The sequence below is a fragment of the Leptinotarsa decemlineata genome, unplaced genomic scaffold (genome assembly GCF_025532065.1).
Source record: "Leptinotarsa decemlineata unplaced genomic scaffold, Ldec_3_MD MMD2_P_RNA_scaffold_5, whole genome shotgun sequence".
Classification (NCBI taxonomy): domain Eukaryota; kingdom Metazoa; phylum Arthropoda; class Insecta; order Coleoptera; family Chrysomelidae; genus Leptinotarsa; species Leptinotarsa decemlineata.
The window spans coordinates 1,895,922-1,916,490 of NW_027412532.1; the positions used below are offsets into that span (position 1 = coordinate 1,895,922).

General features: G+C 36.6%; 2 protein-coding genes across 11 annotated transcripts in view; one reads left to right on the forward strand and one right to left on the reverse strand.

Annotated features, from left to right (window-relative positions):
* The first annotated feature begins 433 nt into the window (after positions 1 to 433).
* Positions 434 to 10,173, forward strand: LOC111507693 (polycystin-2-like protein 1). 3 transcript variants are annotated; one of them, XM_074169218.1, is made up of 13 exons: positions 438 to 938; positions 1,044 to 1,154; positions 1,859 to 1,998; positions 2,056 to 2,214; positions 2,475 to 2,599; positions 4,195 to 4,648; positions 7,253 to 7,483; positions 7,564 to 7,653; positions 7,710 to 7,845; positions 7,903 to 8,128; positions 8,203 to 8,321; positions 8,379 to 8,433; positions 9,993 to 10,173. In XM_074169218.1, exons 1-13 carry the CDS (start codon positions 818 to 820, stop codon positions 10,108 to 10,110), a joined length of 2,085 nt encoding a protein of 694 aa, XP_074025319.1. In that variant the 5' UTR covers positions 438 to 817; the 3' UTR covers positions 10,111 to 10,173. The 3 variants fall into 3 exon arrangements, with proteins under 3 accessions (XP_074025320.1, XP_074025319.1, XP_023018809.2); XM_023163041.2 differs by having other exon boundaries at positions 443 to 938; positions 2,056 to 2,181; XM_074169219.1 differs by lacking the exons at positions 7,253 to 7,483; positions 7,564 to 7,653 and having other exon boundaries at positions 434 to 938.
* The window catches only part of jvl (javelin-like), a 173,300-nt gene continuing 162,841 nt past the window's right edge, over positions 10,111 to 20,569 (reverse strand). For 6 of the 8 annotated variants that reach the window (XM_074169211.1, XM_074169210.1, XM_074169213.1 and 3 more), the window contains exon 8: positions 10,111 to 14,640. In XM_074169211.1, the coding sequence (XP_074025312.1) occupies positions 14,317 to 14,640 (324 nt within the window). In that variant the 3' untranslated portion in view covers positions 10,111 to 14,316. The remainder of the gene's footprint in view (positions 14,641 to 20,569) is intronic. The other 2 variants (XR_012464064.1, XR_012464066.1) reach the window with 2 other exon arrangements.

The window sequence follows — 20,569 nt, forward strand, 5'->3', positions numbered from 1 at the left end:
TTTTAGAAGAGAAATAGACATTTCAAACTTTGTCTATACTGATTCGATAATGATATTTCTTATAAAAAAAGTAATATCGTAGGCGTGGCAACGCTGGTTTGAGCATATTAAATGACTATTGACACTCTAACGGACCCAGATTCATTGAATTATTCCTGTTATGATCACTTGTAGCATTTTGCAAACGGAACTCTCAATAAAGAAATAATGAAGAGATCCTATGAATTTCAGCCTTCCACTCACAGAGGTTCGAGAGCACCTCAAGTGACACTGCTTGATAATGTCAAGTTGGAAGTTAGTACTTTGGTACCAAGGTACTTCAATATTATATGAGTGAAAGATTTTTGTTCAGATCTGAACGAAAGAGCGGCAGATTTCGATTCTTCCACCAATTATCAACATGTGTATACTTATCTATTGTAAATAAACTTCAATGGTGAATTCCTCCAAAGACCATTATTACAGGTCACAAGCTGATGTGAAACTACGACAGAAAGAGATAGCTTATATATTCAATTAATAATAATCGTTTGCAAGAATAATCATTTGAGAAGTCAATTGACAAATTTTTGAAAGGGTTAAGTGACAAATGTTTATTTTTGCAACATCAGCGGTACTTACTATTTAGATTAGCACAAAGACCCTTACGAAGAGACCAATTTTACTTTTGTGACGTTTTATATGAAGAGTTGGTAAAACGAATTTGTAAAAATCTCAGCAAAATATCAAAAAATAAAAACAAAAAAACTATCTAGTTGCAGTTGACTGATAACTTTCATAGTTTATCAAAGTACTGTCATTCTTCAATTCGAAGAGAATGGAAAGAACTGAGACTAACACTAGTATTAAAGACAGAAAGAATCAAGAAAACGAAGCAAAACACAGTGAAAAAAATGTTTTGGTCTCCGAGGGTGATCCGCCCAAGAAGAAAAAGAGACGTATGTTTCCATATATAAATGCAAGATATGCGCCAAAATCAAAGAAAAGGCTATATTTTCGTCTGGGGGATGTAAAAATTGATTCGATGTTTATTTTCTTTCCAGCCAGATGGATCACTAGAGATATGGCTGAAGAGGAAGGAAGAGAGGAAGTTTTGAGAACCACGTTCAATGAATTCTTCATTTATTCAATTTTTGTGATATTGATGACGATATGTAAGTTAGTCAATTCCTTTCAAACATTTGAACTTTTCTCAGAAGTAGGTACCTCCTAGCAGTGATTAAGTTGGTAAAAAATGTTTATTAAAATAACCAGTCTGTTGGATAATGATAATGATAATATTTTTTGGCGCTAAGATTCATAAAAATGAAAATGTACAAGCGAGTCAAAGTTACATTCACAGTTTTTATGAGAACTCAATAATTGTTGTTGATTCATAATTATATCAACGTGTTTATCAGTACTCCGAATGTGCTTGATTCAATACTACTTTAGAAAGTGTAAGAAATGCATTGGAAGTGAGAATTAATTATACATGGTATCCAAATAACACAAAATGCGTTAAAAACGTTATTTTTGAAACATCTCCGGCAGTAGACATTTTCATGTTGATAACACAGAAATATTAATAATGGAAGTGTATATGAACCCGTTAACGTTTAAATTCATGAAAACATTCTCCATATAAAGAGGTATTGGAACAGATTAGACTTGATAAGTATAATATACTCCTAACTCGATCAGTCTATAAGTAAACCAGTATCATTTTCAATAGCATGAAACAAGCCCATTGTCAAGCAATCAGGATACCTTTTTTTAAACATATCAAGTGATTATAATTGTAACTTGGGCTACTTGCACGTAATCCCAGTATTGTTAGTTGGCGTTAATACCAAATTCTGCTTTGACATTTGTATAGATGTGACTGGAATCCACCATAGGAAAGCCTTCTACTTGACCAAGGGATTAACACAACAGTTTGTAGAACGTCAATTCGACACCGTGAATGATGCCGAGATAACTTTCCTGGAAATAACCACAGCCGCAGATTTTTGGATTGTGAGTGAAATCAATAGTCATCCAATAGCTTTTCAAAATGCGTTTATTTATTTGCAGTACGCAGAAGGACACATGATGGATAGTTTTTACTGGGAAGCTACTTACAGTACAGAACAAGCTGACGAGAACGCTATGCACATATTACAGGAAAACAGAGTTTTGGGTGTTCCAAGGATAAGACAAGTGAATGTCTCTTTGTGGTTACGGCGAAAAATCGTAACAAATTCTACTCGTATTATTATTGATCTTTGTGCGTTCAAGTATTTCTCAACGTTTCACCTCCACGAGTGTTTGGCATCTTCAGAAGTACTCACATCTTTAATTATATGAATATTACTGGGTTTCTATTCCAACACCGTTAAACGCCGGTAAACGTTGAGAAAAAAGACAGTGCTAAAGATCTCAAACCCAATTTTCGTTTCTTTCAAAATGAGATTTGTACTTTTCGATATGAACATAGTTTTTCCTAATTCAAGGTTAGAGTTCGAAATGATTCGTGTGTTGTACATGAATATTTTCGTCGACTATTTTTGAACTGCTACGATATGTACTCAGATGATGCAGTGGACAAAGAAACTTTTGGACTAGGAAAGAAGACAGCGTGAGTTTAATATTATTTCAGAATACATATTTTTCATGTGAGACATGTATAGCCGCACGTAAAACCGATTGATGGTTAGGCGACGCATGTCGTGGCGACGGATCGCCACGCACAAGCAACTGTGTGATTCTTTCACCAGTCAGTGAGTCAGTCGCTCGGTGAGTCAGTCAGTCAGTGAGTTAGTTGATGAGTCAGTCTGTCGGTGAGTCAGTCAGTCGATGAGTCTGTCTGTCTGTCCGTCCGTCCATTAGTAAGTCATTCAGCCAGTCACTCAGTGAGTGAGTCATTCAATCGGATGAGTCACTTAGGAGGTGAATCAGTCAGTCGATGAGTGAGTTAGTCGGTGATTCAGTTAGTAAGTCCATGATTTAGTCGATGAAACAGTCTGTGAGTCATTCAGTAATGTCTGTCAGTGAATCAGTCAGTTGTTGATTTACTATGTCGGTCAATCAGTGAGCCAGTCAGCGAGTCAGTCAGTTGTGAGTCAGTCAGTTGGTGAGTCTGTCAGTTGACGAGTCAGATCGTCGGTCAGTCAGCGAGCCAGTCAGTGAGTCATTCAGTCGGTGTGTAGGTCAGTCGGTGAGTAAGTTAATTGAAGAATCACTTAGTGAAACAGTCTGTGAGTCAGTCAGTGAGTCACTGAGTCAGTCTGTCAGTTGTTAGTTGGTCAGTCGGTGAGTCAGTTGGTATGTCCGTCAGTCAGACAGTCAATCATTGAGACATGCCGTCGGATAATCATTCAGTTGATGAGTCAGTCAGTCAGTCGGTGAGTCAGTTCATTGGTGAGTCAGATTGTCGGTCAGTCAGTGAGCCAGTCAGTAAGTCATTCAATCGATGAGTCATTCAGTCAGTGTGTAAGTCAGTCGGTGAGTAAGTTCATCGATGATTCCCTCAGTGAAACAGTGAGTCAGTTGGCCAGTAGAAAGTCGGTCAGTCAGTGAGTCAGTTGGTCTGTCCGTCAGTGAGACAGTCAATCATTGCGACATTCAGTCTTTGAATCATTCAGGGAGTCAATCAGTTGGTCGCTCGAACGGTGAGTCAATCAGTGAGTCAAACAGTGAGTTAGTCAGTCGGTGAGTCAGTCAGTCAGTAAGGCAATAATGATCGAGTCAGTCGTCTAGTCAGTGGGTCAGTCATTCGATCCTTTAGTGAGTGAGTCGGTTACTGAGTCTGTCAGAAGTGAGTCAGTCAGTCAATAAGTCAGTCAGTCAGTGAATCAGTCAGTAGTCGGTCAGTCAATGAGTCAGTCAGTGAGTTAAACAGTGTGCTAGTCAGTCAGTCAGTGAGTCAATAATGATTCAGTCAGTCGTCTAGTCACTGAGTCAGTCAGTCGATGTGTTAGTGAGTGAGTCAATCACAGAGTCATTCAGTGAGTCAGTTACTAAGTCAGTCAGAAGTGGGTCAGTCAGTCCGTGAATCAGTCAGTAGTGAGTCAGCCAGTCGGTGAATCACTTGACTACCATGTCATATTCAAAATTTGAGAGTTGGTTTACATCCTGAGAAAGGAATCTACGTGGGAAATATGCTTGAAAAACTTGATCTCCACAATAAAAATCAACTCATTTTCATTGACCCACCATTTATAAAATTTTCAGTTGGGTCTACAGCCCCCAAAAAGAAACCAAAAGTCTTTCATACTGGGGCAAAATTACGACTTACGGTGGAGGCGGCTACTACGCGGACTTTGCGATGACCAGAAACAAAACAGCGGAACTATTTGCAGAACTGAAAGACAATTTGTGGATTCGAGGAGGGACGAGAGCCATTTTCATCGATTTCGCCCTTTACAACGCGAACCTGAATCTTTTCGCCGTCTGCAAAATGGCTTTTGAATTCCCGACAACAGGGGGTATTATGACCACTGCCGATTTCCGAAGTTTTGGCCTCTTGAGGATCCGCTCGAACTACGATTGGTTCGTAATGGCTTGCGAATGCGCTTGTTATTTGTTCATAGTCTTCTACATATTCGAAGAGATCCGTGAGATATTATACTTTAGGCTGAAGTATCTTGCGAGATTCTGGAATTACGTGGACGTTTTTATTATAACAGTGAGTACTTATTTTTCAAAAAATCGAGCGTGTACACTAGTTTCACCATAAATTGAAGTGGGGTCATCAACATTCGTAATTGGTCGAATACATTTAGCGCAACCAAAAAATTCAAATACAGGATGTTCCTTAAACACATGCTGATATTTGAGGAGGTGAATCTTAGACCCATTTCAAGAAAAAAACTTCCTATGGACGTATGTCCTAAACGCCTTAACTTTTGAGATACAGGGTGGCAAAGTTTTCAAAAATAATCAGTTTTTTAATAATAACTGAGATAATTTTGTAGACATCTTTGGCATATTTGGTACATATGTTCCATGCCTCAAGGCGCATTTTCTGATGTACACAAATTTGTATTTTTTCAAACAGTGGCATCCCTACGGGTTTCGCATTGAATATTTTTGGGGAAAAAGTACTACGCCAATGCTTTCTTTTCAAAATAAAATCATTTTTAAAATCCTCATTTATTTTTGAGAAAATTTGATCTCCTGGTATTTCTTTGTCCGACGCATGATTTTCACTCAAAAAAATAAAAATCGACAGAAAGTAAATTAAGAAATTAGATCAATTCTAAAATGAATGAGAATCTGAAAATTGCTTCATAACGCATTACCAATTCCCTAATAATATTTGAAAACATAATCTGCAAAAAAACAAATTTTTCACAAAAACGAGTTTTATTTTATTTTGTGACAGTAAGTCTAAACGAATAGCACAAATTTGTTAATTAGTAATAATACCAAAACTGATTATAAAAATTGTTGGCATGCATACTAAGTGGCCACCTGCACTTAGTATGCATGCTTCCACCCTTCTACGCATGGAATTACGCACCCGTTCAAATATTCCCGGCGTATTTCGTATAGTTTCACACGAGGCAACTATTCGCTCTCTTAAATCTTATAAAGTATTAACGGGAGTTTTATACACAAGAGTTTTAAGGTGACCCCATAAAAAAAAATCTAAACTGTTGAGATCGGGGGATCTTGCTGGCCATTGCTGAGGTCCTCCGCGACATATCCAACGATTAGGATAAACTGTATTTAAATGGTTTCGGACAATTACACTGAAATGAGCAGGGGCGCCATTGTGCATGTACCGTATTCGATTCCTTAACGCAAGTGGCACATCTTCCAATAACCTAGGTAAGTCTTCTTCGAGAAAGTGTGAATAAGAACGACCATCAAGGCGTCCTGGTAGAAAAAATGGGTCTATTAGATGATCACCTATAATTCCTGCCCATACATTAACCGAAAATTGGTGTTGGAAATGGGTTTCGGTTATTGCATGGGGATTTTCTTCAGCCCACAATGTTATGGAAATTTTGAATGGCATTCCGAGAAAAATTTGCTTCGTCTGTGAACAAAATTTGTGTCTCAAACTGCGGATTTAGTGCAATACTTTGTAGATACCACTGACTGAAGTTCACACGCTGTGGAAAATCTCTAGGGAGTAATACCTGCACTCTTGAAATATGGTATGGGTATAACAAAAAATCAACCAAAATACGCCAAACAATTTGATGACAAATATCCAGAGTTCTAGCGATCTTCCTCGTACTCGTCTCAGGATGTTCCTCAATTTCTTGCAGCACCGCTTCCTCAATTTCAGGAGTTCTTACTACACGAGGTCCCCCTTTCTTGAAACTACCAGTTTCCCCAAGTCGACGATGAATATTTGAAAAGGTTCGGCTATCTGGTAAGGTACGATTAGGATATCTTTCCTGATAAATGCGCCTGGCTTCTGTTGCATTACCATCGGCAAGGCCATATACGTAATGCATTTGCGCCATTTCCGCATTCGTATAATTTACCATATTTACTGATATTCAGAAAAACAGCAGACTACCAAAATAACTTCAATAACACTTCAAAATCAATCAGAACGCGCTGTGACAGTTTTTAACACCAACACCTTACTTTAAACCAACATCAATATTAGCTACTGACGTTTGTACATACAGAGAATTCGTTTTTTATTGCTATGGTGGGTACGCTGTTTTTTCTGCTTTTAATCTTTAAAAGAAATCACATATCGACAAACTCCATATTTCCAAGAGGTGCAGTAAATAAATTCTGCTACACGTCATTTATTCCAGGATAACTAAATTTATGTTTTCAAAAATTATTAAGCGGTGCTACGTTATGACGTAATTTTAATTGAGAACAGTGCATCTGACAACAAACAAATACCTTTTAGGTATTTGTTTCGTACGTACGCCACTGGCAGAGAAAATTAAGAAAATTGTACATCAGAAAATGCGCCTTGAGGCATGGAACATATGTACCAAATATGCCAAAGATGTCTACAAAATTATCTCAGTTATTATTAAAAAACTGATTATTTTTGAAAACTTTGCCACCCTGTATCTCAAAAGTTAAGGCGTTTAGGATATACGTCCATAGGACGTTTTTTCCTTAAAATGGGTCTAAGAATTACCTCCTTAAATATTAGCATGTGTTTAAGGAACACCCTGTGTATGAGAAACAAAACAGCTCCCAGTTTTGATCCTTGCGGTACCCTACATGATCCTTCAAACGAAGGAGCAACTGAATGGTTACAAAACCAAGTTTTCTTCGGTGAACAAATATTATTTTTCAGTTGACTTTGGTATCTGGTGCTTTTTCAATAATGAAAATGTTGATGATCAAGCAAGAATTATACGACATCATGGACAACGGAGACAAGTATGGTAATCTAGAATACATTGCTTGGATGCATCTGATGTACAACAATTTGATTGCTGTTGATCTGTTCCTCATCTATGTGAAGATTTTCAAATACCTCAATTTCAATAGAACCATGGGACAGCTCAATAACACATTGAAGAACGTAGGTTAACAGAAATTCTTTCCTCGGATTCAGGATTATTGAGTTCTGGTTGTTCACTCAACGACTTTCGTGGTTTTCAGTGTGCGATGGACATTTTGGGATTTTCCATAATGTTTTTCATAATATTTTTTGCATTCGCCGAACTTGGTTATTTGATTTTTGGAAGCGAGGTAATGAGATCGGTTATATTTGAGATCGTTGAAACAACTCTGAACCGTCATTCTAGGTTGAAAATTTCAGCAGCTTTGGCGTAGCGATGTTCACTTTGTTGCGAACCATTCTTGGAGATTTCGACTATCAAGAAATTGAGGCTGCAAATCGCATTTTGGCTCCAATTTATTTCCTGTCATACATCTTTCTAGGTGAAATATTCCAAATAAATATACGTGAACTGACTAATAAATACAATGATTTTCTAGTATTTTTCGTGTTGTTGAACATGTTCCTCGCTATAATCAACGACACATACTCCGACGTGAAAACCGAAATAGCTCTAGCACCGGATGAAATGCAAATGACGGAGTATCTGTCTCAGCAAATAAGAAACCTACTGAGAAGATTAGGCTCCAAGTGCGTCTCTGAAAAATCTGAAACCAAGAGCGAGATAAATGCAACACTGAGACAAATTCGTGAGGTCTTGAAAAAGTAATGATTTAGACAATCGACAGTTTCACATACTTCTTCATATTGTACCTCTGTTTATGAAACATTTTTTGCAGATGCGGCTTCAGTGACCTGGAGATCGAGATGTTTTTCGCAAGATATAACGTTGATCCTCTTGCTGAAATTGGGGTCGCAGACATAGACAAGTTGATGAACGAACTGGAGGATATTTTGAGTGGGCAAAATTTTCCCGTTCATTTCTCAAATTTGTATCATTTCATTTATTTTTCAGAGGGTGAAGATGTGAAATATGAGTCTTCCTTCGTTCGAGTCAGTGATTTTGTTGCGTAAGTAAATACAGCGAGCAGCTTATTTATTCAACAAATTCGTTGTTCAATGTTTTTTCAAGTGCTGACTTTTCAATATACGAGGTATAACATATACGAGGTCTGGTGAAAAAATGAGGTGAATTTTCAGTTTTCTTAAAAAGTATTTATTTATCTATCAATTTCTATTTCGTTCCCTTCCCCCTCAGGTAGCAAACCAATATGCCGAGATCCTCAGCAACTTCTTTAATAGTAATTCGACGACTCTCCATAACAATTTTCTTCACTTTATCAACATTTTCATCGATCGTTATTCATGACTGACTTGGGTTATCGTGATAACAGTGAGAAATTATTTCTCACTGTAATGACGGATATTTCTCACTGCGTGAGAAATCTTTCGTTTTGAACGTATGAAAGCGATGAGAGAAGTGACACATTGTATAGCACCCGTAGAAAAAGATGATTTCTTCTTATACATCTTGGTCTATGTTCATGAAACTTGACCTTGTTTGATAGTTATTATACGAGGTACGTTCAGAATATAACATGAATTTCCGTTCTGTTTTCTAATTATTTATTCGTCTATATTAATATTGCCGTTTTCAAAATAGTCACCAGAAGACATAATGTACTCATGCCTGCGCTTTTTCTGAACCTAGAAACACCCCCTATTTGGGATAGCTTTCAAATTTTTGAGTGATGTGCTTTTAATGTTACGTATGCTTGTAAACCAACAGTCTCTTTAAAGTCTCTCAACAGTTGTCTCTGGGAGTAGGAAAAAGTCATACGGAGCTATGTCTGGAAAACATGGAGGCTATGGCATCATTACAGTATTGTTTTCAACCAAAAATTCACGAGCAAGCAAATAAACGTGAACAGGTTGAATTATCGCGGTACCAAAGTCATTCATTTTGTTTTCCACAGGTCTGGGCGATTATTATTATTTTTTCGTAAGGAAGCAACAGTTGGTTGACAGAAAAACAAATATTCATCGCGAAAAATCGTCATTAGGATTCTAACAGATAGGGAACTCTTCCAAGAAATTGTTGTTTAGATAGCAAATGAGATACAGCCTCATAAACTTCATTACCTTACGAATGGAACCGCAAGAATATGTTTTTTTGCTGTTGCTTTTTGGTTGATTGTTTATCAAGCAGTTGCTTTATTTAAGTTCAAGTGGTTTGTGATTTTATTCATTCGATGTTCCCTGCTTGTAAGTAGTTGTCATTATATTCAGATTCATCTGAATTGAGCGGGTTCAAAATTGATTTGGTAGCCAGGTACCGCCTCCTTTAACCAACAATCATCAAAAATTGAGAATTGTGCGATTTAATTAACAATTAACGGGTTTTCAATATTTAGAGTGCGATTTTCAGAAGGAGTAAGACGTTAACGCTAGGTCAGCATCTGTGAACTTGCTTATAGAATGCTGTACAATTCAACCAGCTAGTCTCAGAGCAGGGATCGATCCTGCACCCAACTAAGTGAAGCTCACTAACCAACTGGTTGTTTATTGGGCACTTTTTGTGGGACTAATTGCATTGCAAAGATGAAAATTTCTATTTCCACTTTTTCAGTCAACAAGAGAGGTTGGAGCAAATTGACAGAACAATTGGTAAGTTAGTGGAACAGGTCAAAATACTGCTCCTCAAACTGGATCAGATGAGTAACGTTCGAAAAGTGAGAAACGAATGATAAAATGTAACTGTATTTATTTACTTATAAGTGACTTTTTGTAATACAAACAGATAATATATACAGGATGTTTCATTAGACCTACAACAGATTTATAAAATAGTATGAAATCAGTCAAGATGAAATAAAAAACAAACCAAAACAAACAATACAAATAGAAACAACATATTTTATAAATCCGAGTTTAACTTTGTATGCCTATAATATCAATGATTGAATATTTATGACTACAGAAGTGATTTTTCAGAACTATTATTTTATTCCAAAATATCTCTTTTTTTTTGTTACACTGTACATGCCTGAGCTAAAATATCTCGTCTCGTCAGGACTCGGGAAAAATTCTAAAACTATTCTCTTTCTCTACCATCTCTTAGCGAAATTTGTCGCTTGAAAAAATTACTAATATCAGTTCTGAAACTTACAACTTCATAAACAAAATGAGCTGTACATGTGATGAGCATTTCAATATATATCACAAATGATGTGGCCTTAGACTGTTAGTAGATATAACCGTACATTGAAACAGTCTTATACGAAGTATACATCTAATATTTACTTTAATAAATATACAATACTATCGTTGCATTTAAATATCTTATTGTTCAACCATATTACTGTAACATTAAGCTAGATTATTCAATAAGATATATTGTTTTTCAGAAATGTTCTTCAGAATAAACTTGAATTTACTCTGAAGAACATTAAAAACCTCACAAGGGATGCTTTCGATATACAGGGCGATTTTTCACGTGGCTCCCACACTTATATTTCTTCAGTTTTCAAAACTATTGTGCAGTTCAACATTTGACGGAGTATTTAAAAATATGTTCAAGCATTTCTCGAACTAACACTGCAAAAATATCACCCTGTATATATTTCAGATGGGATTGCCACATTCTCCTGCATATTACTTATCACAGTTCTACACAGCGAAAACAATTTGAAAAATTATACAAAGGCTAGCTAGAAAACATATACAGAATAAATAATTTCCTAAAAAAATTCTTAAAACAAATTTCCTAAATATACACAGGCTAGTTGAAAAAATACAATATCTTACATTTAGATCTAACTGGATATCATTCAATTAATTATCGAAATGCTTTGAAATGCATCGGTGACAGAGATTTTAAATATCAGTATATTATCTAAAAGCACCATTCATTGAAGAAGTAGAAAATTTGCGAAACTGCAAAAGTTGCTTCTTGAAGTTGTCGTGAATATTACACTAAAACATTCAAAAAATTGTAAAACGGAATGTTTTATAACGGCAAGGTACAGTCTCAAATTATACAGTCCGTTTTTAAACTGTTGCAATCTTGTAAATGGTAATATCTACAAGGTTTGTTGAATTGGAAAAAAGTTTTCTATTTTGGGAACTCGAATAATCTCTCCTCAGATCGGGAATATCTGTGGTTGATTTTGAAATATTCGCTGGAAACTAGAATTGTTCAATTTGGTTTTTTGGCTCTACCATCTCTATAATTTTGAATGATATAAAAAAGGCAGGGGAACTTTATATACTGTTTCATATGTCTTATAATCTGATATAAACCAATTTGCAATGCGATGTTTCGTTCATTAGATTTCATCATCAGTTCGAAAACACGAACTTATATTGTTTTCATTGACTTTTGTAGCCACTATAATAACAAATGAGACGTACTCCAATATATATATATATATATATATATATATATATATATATATATATATATATATATATATATATATATCCGTATTTAAAAAGTTGATGATGAAATCTAATGAATGAAACTTGGCACTGCAAATTTGTTTATATCAGATTATTAAAAATATGAAACAGTATTGAAAGTTCCCCTTTCTTTCTCTTATATCATTCAAAATGAAGGCAGTACAGCCAAAATACGAAGCACATAGTTTTTGTCGAATATTTCAGAAACAACCACTCATTTCCTCGATCTGAAAAGAGATTATTCTAGTTTCCCAAAGTAGGAGACTTTCATTCAATTTAACCGATCTTGTAGGTCTTACCGTTCCCAGGATAGTAATAGAGGGACCAGCTGGAAAAACGCCATGTACATCCATTAAATTCAATGTCGATTAATTCAATGAAAAATTACCCCCTTTACTATTTTCATCAACAATATTGTGAATGATTGCAAGATCTCTATAAGTTCCTGTTTGAAATCTCTAAAAGTTCAGTACATTCATAAAAAAAAAGGACGGAGTTAAAAATTTGGAATAGATGATTTTGTAAGAAAAACATTTTATAATTGTGGAACTGCAATTGACCAAAATTTATATTACAAACTTCAATACCTGTAGTTATATACATTTTAGTCAACATTCACAAATATGAAATTTTAAACGAAATATATCTGCTGGTTTTAATAATGACATTGATTACTCAGTATTGTTTAAACTTGCGTATCATGTTGACCTATGACTAATATCAATTGCCACACTGATTTGGGATCAAATGCAGTTCATTAACCTTAACATACGGAATTTGTTCCTAGGTTGATGAATTGATTTGATGAATGTAGAATTTTTACCTTCCTCTTATTAACACATCAATTACTTTACACAAACAAATTCTGCTTTGAGTGAATGTTGTTGGTTCCAGGTTAGATATAGAGATGACACATATATTTATCACACATAGATATTTATTCCTCAGTAACAGTAAACTTTCATGACACGATTCATGAATGGTCCCTACGAATTTATTTTCGTTAATTACATTATCTAAGTAAAGATTATTAGTATTCAGAATATTTGAAAAACAATAGAAATGTCACAAACGAGCCACAAATTCGAATTTTTTGACTTACTTTTTGGCATGATTTCATTTTCCTGTCTTGGCCTGGTCACCGGCGTTAATTTCATAAGTGTGTGGTGTAGTTCTTTTGATTTATGCCAATGCTGCACTGAAACTTCAGTTTATACGCTACAAATAATAACAAATAATGGTTTTCTTTACATTGCGTAAATATTACGGAACAGGAATGTGATTCAAAAACAAAACATACTAATCTTATGATGGAAAAAGTATTATCTGCCAATGTTTTATAATTCTAGGAGTACCTCGTTTTACTAGCGATGTTTTCTGTGGCAACCATGGAGATTGACAGGTGACAGTAGGGAAGTATGACAACCATGTTAGCCATCTATGAAACCCTTTTCTCTGAATAAGACATAATTTTTTATTCCAATGCAAAAATGCTCATGAGACGTTAAACTCAAAACCCTAGCTACAGTTTGAACTAATTTTAAACCTACTGCAGCATTTCGCTGTTTCATTATTATAGAAATTATACTCATTGTTGGAAAGTTGTCAATTTCTAGGGAATTCATGAACAGTTGTTGATCCGTGCTCTGTTAATGGTGAATAGTGACATTTTGAAGATAGCGAAAGAGAACCAAAAATTTCGGTTGTCAACAATTTATTTTACCAGAACATACATTATTCTCCAAGTCAAAGAAACATTTTTTTCAGTAAACCAACATTAGTATCTGTTTCAGGTGGAACTTCATTGTTAGATTATGACTCAACAGTTCACAAAGCTGTAACACATGTTTTGTGAAACACGTGTTACCGTTTTGTAAACTCATGAACACGACATGTGTTTTTCACGTGATTTGTGAAAAATATGGCATGTTAGTGTTGATTAAAATTGTTATCACGAATTTTCTTTGTATTGATCGACTCCATGACATTCATTTCAAATATTCGGCTCTAGTATACTGTTAACACGATAGCAAGTCAGTAAAACTCTTCCTAACATGCAGTAATTTCTCCTTTTTTTAAATAAAGTGCATAAACCTTGTTTTTTATGGTGAAGGTGACAATTTCTTTCTCTCTCTCTCTTCCTTTCTTTCTAGTGGCCATTTGGACAAACTCCTTAAGTTATTAATTAAGAGGAGCTTCGTTGGGGGCGCAGCGGTCTTGCTCTACGCAATGCTGCCACCCTATTTACTTCTTCATACATTTCTATATTATAAATAGACCTGCAAGACACCTTAAAAATGTACAAAAACTAACCCAGTTACGCTTAAACGCCGAGACAAGCTGAAATATGTACTAAATCCTCTAGGGAGTGAATAACAATATTTGCCTTGCACAAATTAACCTCACATTTCTATCAAAACGCTGAAACCAACAACAAAACACCCCAAAGCGAAACACAACCAAGCCAACAGCAACTCCAGAGAAGAAGAAAACTACTTCTTGTCGGAAAAATCCGACAGGTGTCTCTCCAGGGAGTCGCACTCGGCCAAGTCTTCCCCATTGACGTGAAACAAGCTGGAAGCCATGTTGGTGTCTATGCTGTCGTAAAATTCGATGTTGTCCCGGGCATTTCCTGCAGTCCACAAAAAGGTATTGGCCGTTTGGAAGCGATGGCTGCCGGAATTATCAGTGATGGATTGCTGGATGGAATCGTTTTTGTCCAAGGAATCCGGATAGGCAGCCTCCCGATCGCTGTTAAATGAAGAGAGAATCCATGGAGACTGAGATCTTTCTCTTGCTGAGTTTGAGTTTGATATCTGAAATATTCAAGTGTGGATAAGTTGGGAGGGTACATCATGGATACAAACTTGAGAAAATGCAAAATGGAAGACTTGGTTATATCTGAAAATGGAGTAATAGCCAAATGTTGGGAAAGAAGGGTTTTGGCTTTTTACTTCTGCATCTTTGTACAAAAAATGTGGAGGAATCTTCCAAAGAAAAGAGTAAAGTAGGAAGTCAAAACCTTTCTTTCTCAATAATTATTCTATATAAATGTTCATATGAGGAGGTAACTCAATAAATGATATGATATGGTCATATATCATGAATAATCAGTGTGGGCGTTCCTTAAACCCAGATGAATAGGGAACACGCTTAATTTTATCAAGGAAGTACCAGGGAATCGATCGTTCAAAAAGCCCGCGTGGAGAGATTGTCGAATATATTTTTGTAGCTAGGTTGGCACAACTTCCCTCTATATTCACGCGAACTTTGACCGCCATCTGTCTTTAGTTGGTTCAATTGTTTAACCGCAAACAATGGAAACAATTATCGAACAAAGAATTTGCCGTACATTTTGTATTGCAAATGGAATTTCGTGTAACGAAGCACTGAAAAGGTTGCATAAGAATTACGATGAATCGATTTTATCAAAAACACATGCTTCTGAATGGTAGAATGCGCTGTCGAGATTCTCAACTGAACTCAACGCCGCTAAAGTAAAGAAAATGGTGACTGAAAATAGTCGTTTAAGTCTGAGACAGATCGCAACCGCAGCTGAAATTTCTACGTCTCACGATCCAGTTCGTACCATTTTCAACAATTTCTTAGACATGAAATGCGTTGCCACTTGACGCAAAGATCGCCGAAGTCCTGTTAATGTCAATTCCAACCTCACATTCATAGAAAGCATTGTAACTGATGATGAGACATGGGTTTACGAATTTGATAGGCGAACCAGTCAACAAGCTTCGGAATGACGGCTTCAAACTGAGCTGAAACCAATAAAAGCTCGCAAGAGTCGATACAAAATTATTTTCGATTACCACAATGTCGACTCGGAATTCCCGCCAGAAGGTGAGACAATATACGGCATTTGAAAGAGCAAAGTCGTTGAAAAATACCAGATATGTGAAAAGAAAACTCATGTGAACGAATTTCTGGCCAAAAACCCAACAAATCTTATCGAATAGCAACCATATTCACCTGAGATAGCCTCGGCCGTTTTTTATTTTTCCAAAGCCGTTTTCAGTCAATAGATGGCACAAAAGAGAATTCGCAGGGAGTACTGAGATGGATCCCAAAAAAATGCTAAAAATTTTTTTTTTTGACAATTGGGGCGTAACTGTATTATTTCGGAAGAGACCTACTTTGAAGGTGATACAATGAATTTGGATTGCCCAATTCCCTGTACTTTGACATGATAGTATGTCACGCATTGTAAAACATTTTGATTTAAAAAAAATGCTTGGAAATACAAAAAAATTATTTCTTCATGAAACAAAATTGAAAATGCCGAATTTTTAGACCTGCTAAAAACGTACCCTTGGCGGTATATGATGAACAAATGGATCATTATTTTCCTTGGTTCTAATTTTTATAGAGGAGGCCTTTCATTTTCCGACTAACGCTTTCCAAGGATCGCTTTTATTATTATTGTTCATCAGGAGGTAGACACGTTACTATTATTATCGATAATCTACCAGTACTGGCGTCTATTATAGTATTATCGATAAATAATGGTTGTAGTTGGGGTTTTTCTGATGGTCCATAAGATAACCACGAGTGGCGCCAGCGTTAGGGGAAAGTCATTCAAATTCAAGGTCAAATCAAGTAAAAATGTAAGCTACTTCCAAATTCTGATGTTTTTTTATAGTGTGGAAGGTGCAAATTCTCAGGAAGATACATAGAGAAAAATTCTGAATTACCTCTACAAAAAAATACTTTTAGTCAAGCTCATGAGATAGGATGGGTTTTGAAATAAGGAATACTTAGAGATGACAGCACGCCAGTTTTTTGGTACTTTGCAGGCATCTGACACCTGTTTTTATTCCAAGTCTTGTAAAATACTAAAGCCTCATGGGTCCAATGCGTTTTTCTCCATTATTTTCAACATCTATTCCATCAATTTCATTCCTCGTTTTAGTTCGCACATGTTATCTATCATATTTGTCAATTTATCATGTTCAATGAGCAGACCTTCGATTGATACCCGATTCCTGCTGTGTTGAAGCAGTTGAAGCACTGATATTCAGTATATAAACCTGAATATTTGCATGTTTTTCTGAAGCACCCTGTATATAATCTTCAATTACTCGAGCAACATCTTCTATCTGGCTTTTGCGAGATAGCTTTTTCCAGAGGAGCTCTCGACAACAAAAGCCACAACAAATCAATTACGAAGTCTTCCATCGGCTCCAAACTCCGTAAAACTCGCAGTTGCAGTCAATTAGTTCGAGATAACGAAGTTGAAATAATTTGGAACAGCATGTGCTTAACTCGTTGAAGATTAACTTTCCTTTTTACGAGTTTATTGTAGAAGTTCAAACCGAGTACTGCGGGCACAGATGTTGAACATTTTTGCGTCATTTGTATACTCGATTACCTCTGGTGAGTCATCACAAACGATGAAATACTACACGGTTGGCGAAATACAATAATTGTAAAAACTGAGTATGAGGCAGAACTTTCGAGATCTCTACGTAATATCATTAGATGATTAGTAATACGGTTAGTTGTTTATTGCAAAATAAAATGAACAGCGGCAAATCTGGTCTATTGCTTAAAGATGCACATGCAACATGCGAGAACGAGTTCAGTAGCGTTACAAAGAAATCTACGAAGGGGTCACGTCTAAATTCCTAGTGATAGTCGTCTTGAAACCCCCTCCAATCAATCGAAAATACACAGGGACAATAGAAAGTCGACCAAACAATCATGAATAGTAAACAGAACACCATTAATGCACATAGTTTACACAGAGTAAGTTTAAACTTTATCATACCTTTGTATAAGACCGTAATTGTATCGATGAACTCACTATTTCAAACAAAACTTTGTTATTTAACAATACCATGAGAGCAAACAGCAGGACAAAACCACGAGTTCATATGACAAGTGATTGTATCTACGAGGGTGTCCCACAAGTATCCCACTTCACCTAGAGATGGCGGTAGTTGTCTGAGAAACAACACTGCATCTATACAGCCTATATTTGAAGACGCTGCGTTGTTTAGTATTTGTTTGGCAGCCTTCAATAGCCAATATAAAAGCTGACCTGTATTGTAGTCTCGGTGAGTCTGCTCCTTCGTTTACAACAATAAAGTATTGGGTAGCAGAGATTAAACGAGGCCGTACGAACTGCAACGACAAGCATCGCAATGGTCGACCAAATGAGGTGACTACTCCAGAAACTGTGAAGGAAATCTACAAAGTGGTACTGAATGACCGTCTACTTAAAGTGCGCGAGCTAGCAGACTTAGTTGGCGTTTCAAAAAGTGCGGTACTTCGTATGCTATCTGGAAATTTGGACATGAGAAAGCTGTATGCAAGATGGGTGTCGCGTTTGCTCACACTCGGCAAAAACAACGTCGTGAAGATGTTGACAGAAACAAAGCAGAAATCTTGCTTCGTTTCATAACCATGGAAGAAACATGGATCCATCACTTTACAGCCGAGACAAAAGAACAATCAAGAGAGTGGACTCAACAGGGAGAACTGGCTCCAAGGGACAGGCAAGGTCATGGCATCGGGTTTTTGGAATGTGCGTGGGATAATTTCTATTGACTATCTTTAAAAAGGCAAAACTATCAACGGCGAGTATTATGAGAACTTATTGCAACGTTTGAGTGAAGAAATCAAGGAAAACCAGCCGTATTTGGACAAAAAAAATCATGTTTCATCAAGACAAATGCATCAGCTCACAAATCCATTATCACAATGACCAAAATTAACAAATTGAAGTTTGAATGCACCCTATTCGCCATAATTAGCCGCCTCTGGTTGTTTTCTGTCTCCAAACTTAAAAAAATGGCTCAGTGGTCAAAGATTTTCCAACGATGCAGACGTAATATCGACAGATGATGGTTATTTTGAGGAGCAAGACAGTTCTTATTATAAAAACGGAATTGAACTTATTGGATGTTGCTGGGTGAGTGTAGGCCTACAGTACTTAGGCCACATGTGATCCATTGTACAACCTCCCAAGGAGTTGTCCTCCCAGGTAATCGTTGCCAAGGGTGATCTGGCAAAATTGCATCCTTTGATTTCATCCCACCTCTTAAGGGATTAGGCATGAGTCTGACGTTTGGCTAGTTCCGCAATTTTCGAAGTCATCAGGCCGTAGGTGCCACTGAGTCCTGAAATTCTTAGTCCAGCCGCTTCCTTGGCTAAAGAGTCGGCAATGCCCTTCAATCCACCTCAGGATAATGTTATTATCTACCGAGGCTTTGGCTAAATCTTGATGGCACTTTAGTACTAGCCCTAAGGTTACACGTTGTCTGTTCAAGGCTAATAGGGCTAGTCTGCTATCGGAACAGATTGTTATGTTTTTGCCAGAAATTCCTTTCCCGGTTATTTCTTTTGTGGCGATTGAGATACCAGCCAGTTCTGTTTGAACCACGCTGTTAATTTTTCCCATTCCCCACTTAATCCTTAGGCTTAGTGATCTATAGTACACTCTACATCCTGAACCTTCTTTGGTTTTTGAGCCGTCTATATTGCATTTGTAGCATGTAACTCTGTGTTATGTTTTATTTGTATTTTGTAGGGTTTATTAAACACAAACCTGGGTTCAATTGCATCCCTGGTTGCCTGCAGCAGAGGTTGCGCAGTAAGCTCTTCTTGCCATAGACTCAGCCTCAATTGACCCATTCCTACTTCGAGGTATATACCAGCTGTACGCAATCGTAACTTGGTCATTAAAGTAACCTTAACGTACAGATCCAGAGGGGTCAGACCAGTAAATAATTCCATTGCCGCGGTTGGTGTTGTTCTCATGGCTCCTGTGTTGTTTAAACGAGCCAATCGCTGTATTAGACATAATTTGTGGATGGCCGTTGCTTATAGAACTTTCGATGCCTATGCAATGGCTCCGTACGTTAACATAGGTCTTATTATTGCAGTGTAGATCCAGGTAACCACACGGGGTGAAAGACCCCATGCGCGTCCCACTGTCCTCCGACATTGCTCATAAGCCACGTATGCTCTTTTTGCTCTACTCTCTAGGTGAGAGTTCCATGTTAGCTTCCTGTCGAGGATAGTACCAAGGTATTTCACCTCTTCAGAGAAGTTTAGTTTGCTTTTGAAGATTTCGGGAGGTTTTAAGCCCGATAAATAATTTTTTTTCCAAAATATTTGTGTTTCGGCCACTCTCGTATTGCTGTTTACTCGATTGGTAATGATAAAAAATAACAAAGTTTGAGTTGAAATAAAAGAACATTCATCTGAGATTATTTTCTGAAATATTCTGAGCTGTATGTATCGATATACGGACAAAATGTCAACTCTCAAATCAAATCAATTTTACTGCCTGAATATCGAAAATTTTTCCACAAGATTCCCATCCATTATTTCACCCATTACTCTGTTAGTACCATAAATCCCTTGAAAATACCCAAGTGAGCCTTTCAGACAAACCTCGTTGTTAGTGTCTCAACAGTTTTCCCAAATGAAAAGGATTATATTTCCAAAATTTAACATACCTGACTACACCCCGAATATTCCTCTTCTCTATTTAGCCGATTCAAACCTCACATCCCAGCATTAATGTTACATAAATTCATTCAAATGCAACGCCAATGCAGCAGGTTATCTTTGTATGTTAGTTCTAAATCAATGTTTGTGGAAACCTCTAGAAATGCCTTTGGAAATCACATTCAGTATTAACATATGAATACAACCTACCTGCAAGCTGTACATATTTTTTCGAAATTGAATTTTCAGTTGGATGGGCACCGTAAGAAGCGA

Bases quoted from the DNA above. Each gene is read 5' to 3' on its own strand.
- LOC111507693 (XM_074169218.1), top strand. From the start codon at position 818: ATGGAAAGAACTGAGACTAACACTAGTATTAAAGACAGAAAGAATCAA. The intron at 2,215-2,474 runs GTAACAAATTCT...TCCTAATTCAAG, and splicing joins TGTGGTTACGGCGAAAAATC to GTTAGAGTTCGAAATGATTC. The intron at 7,484-7,563 runs GTAGGTTAACAG...CGTGGTTTTCAG, and splicing joins TCAATAACACATTGAAGAAC to TGTGCGATGGACATTTTGGG.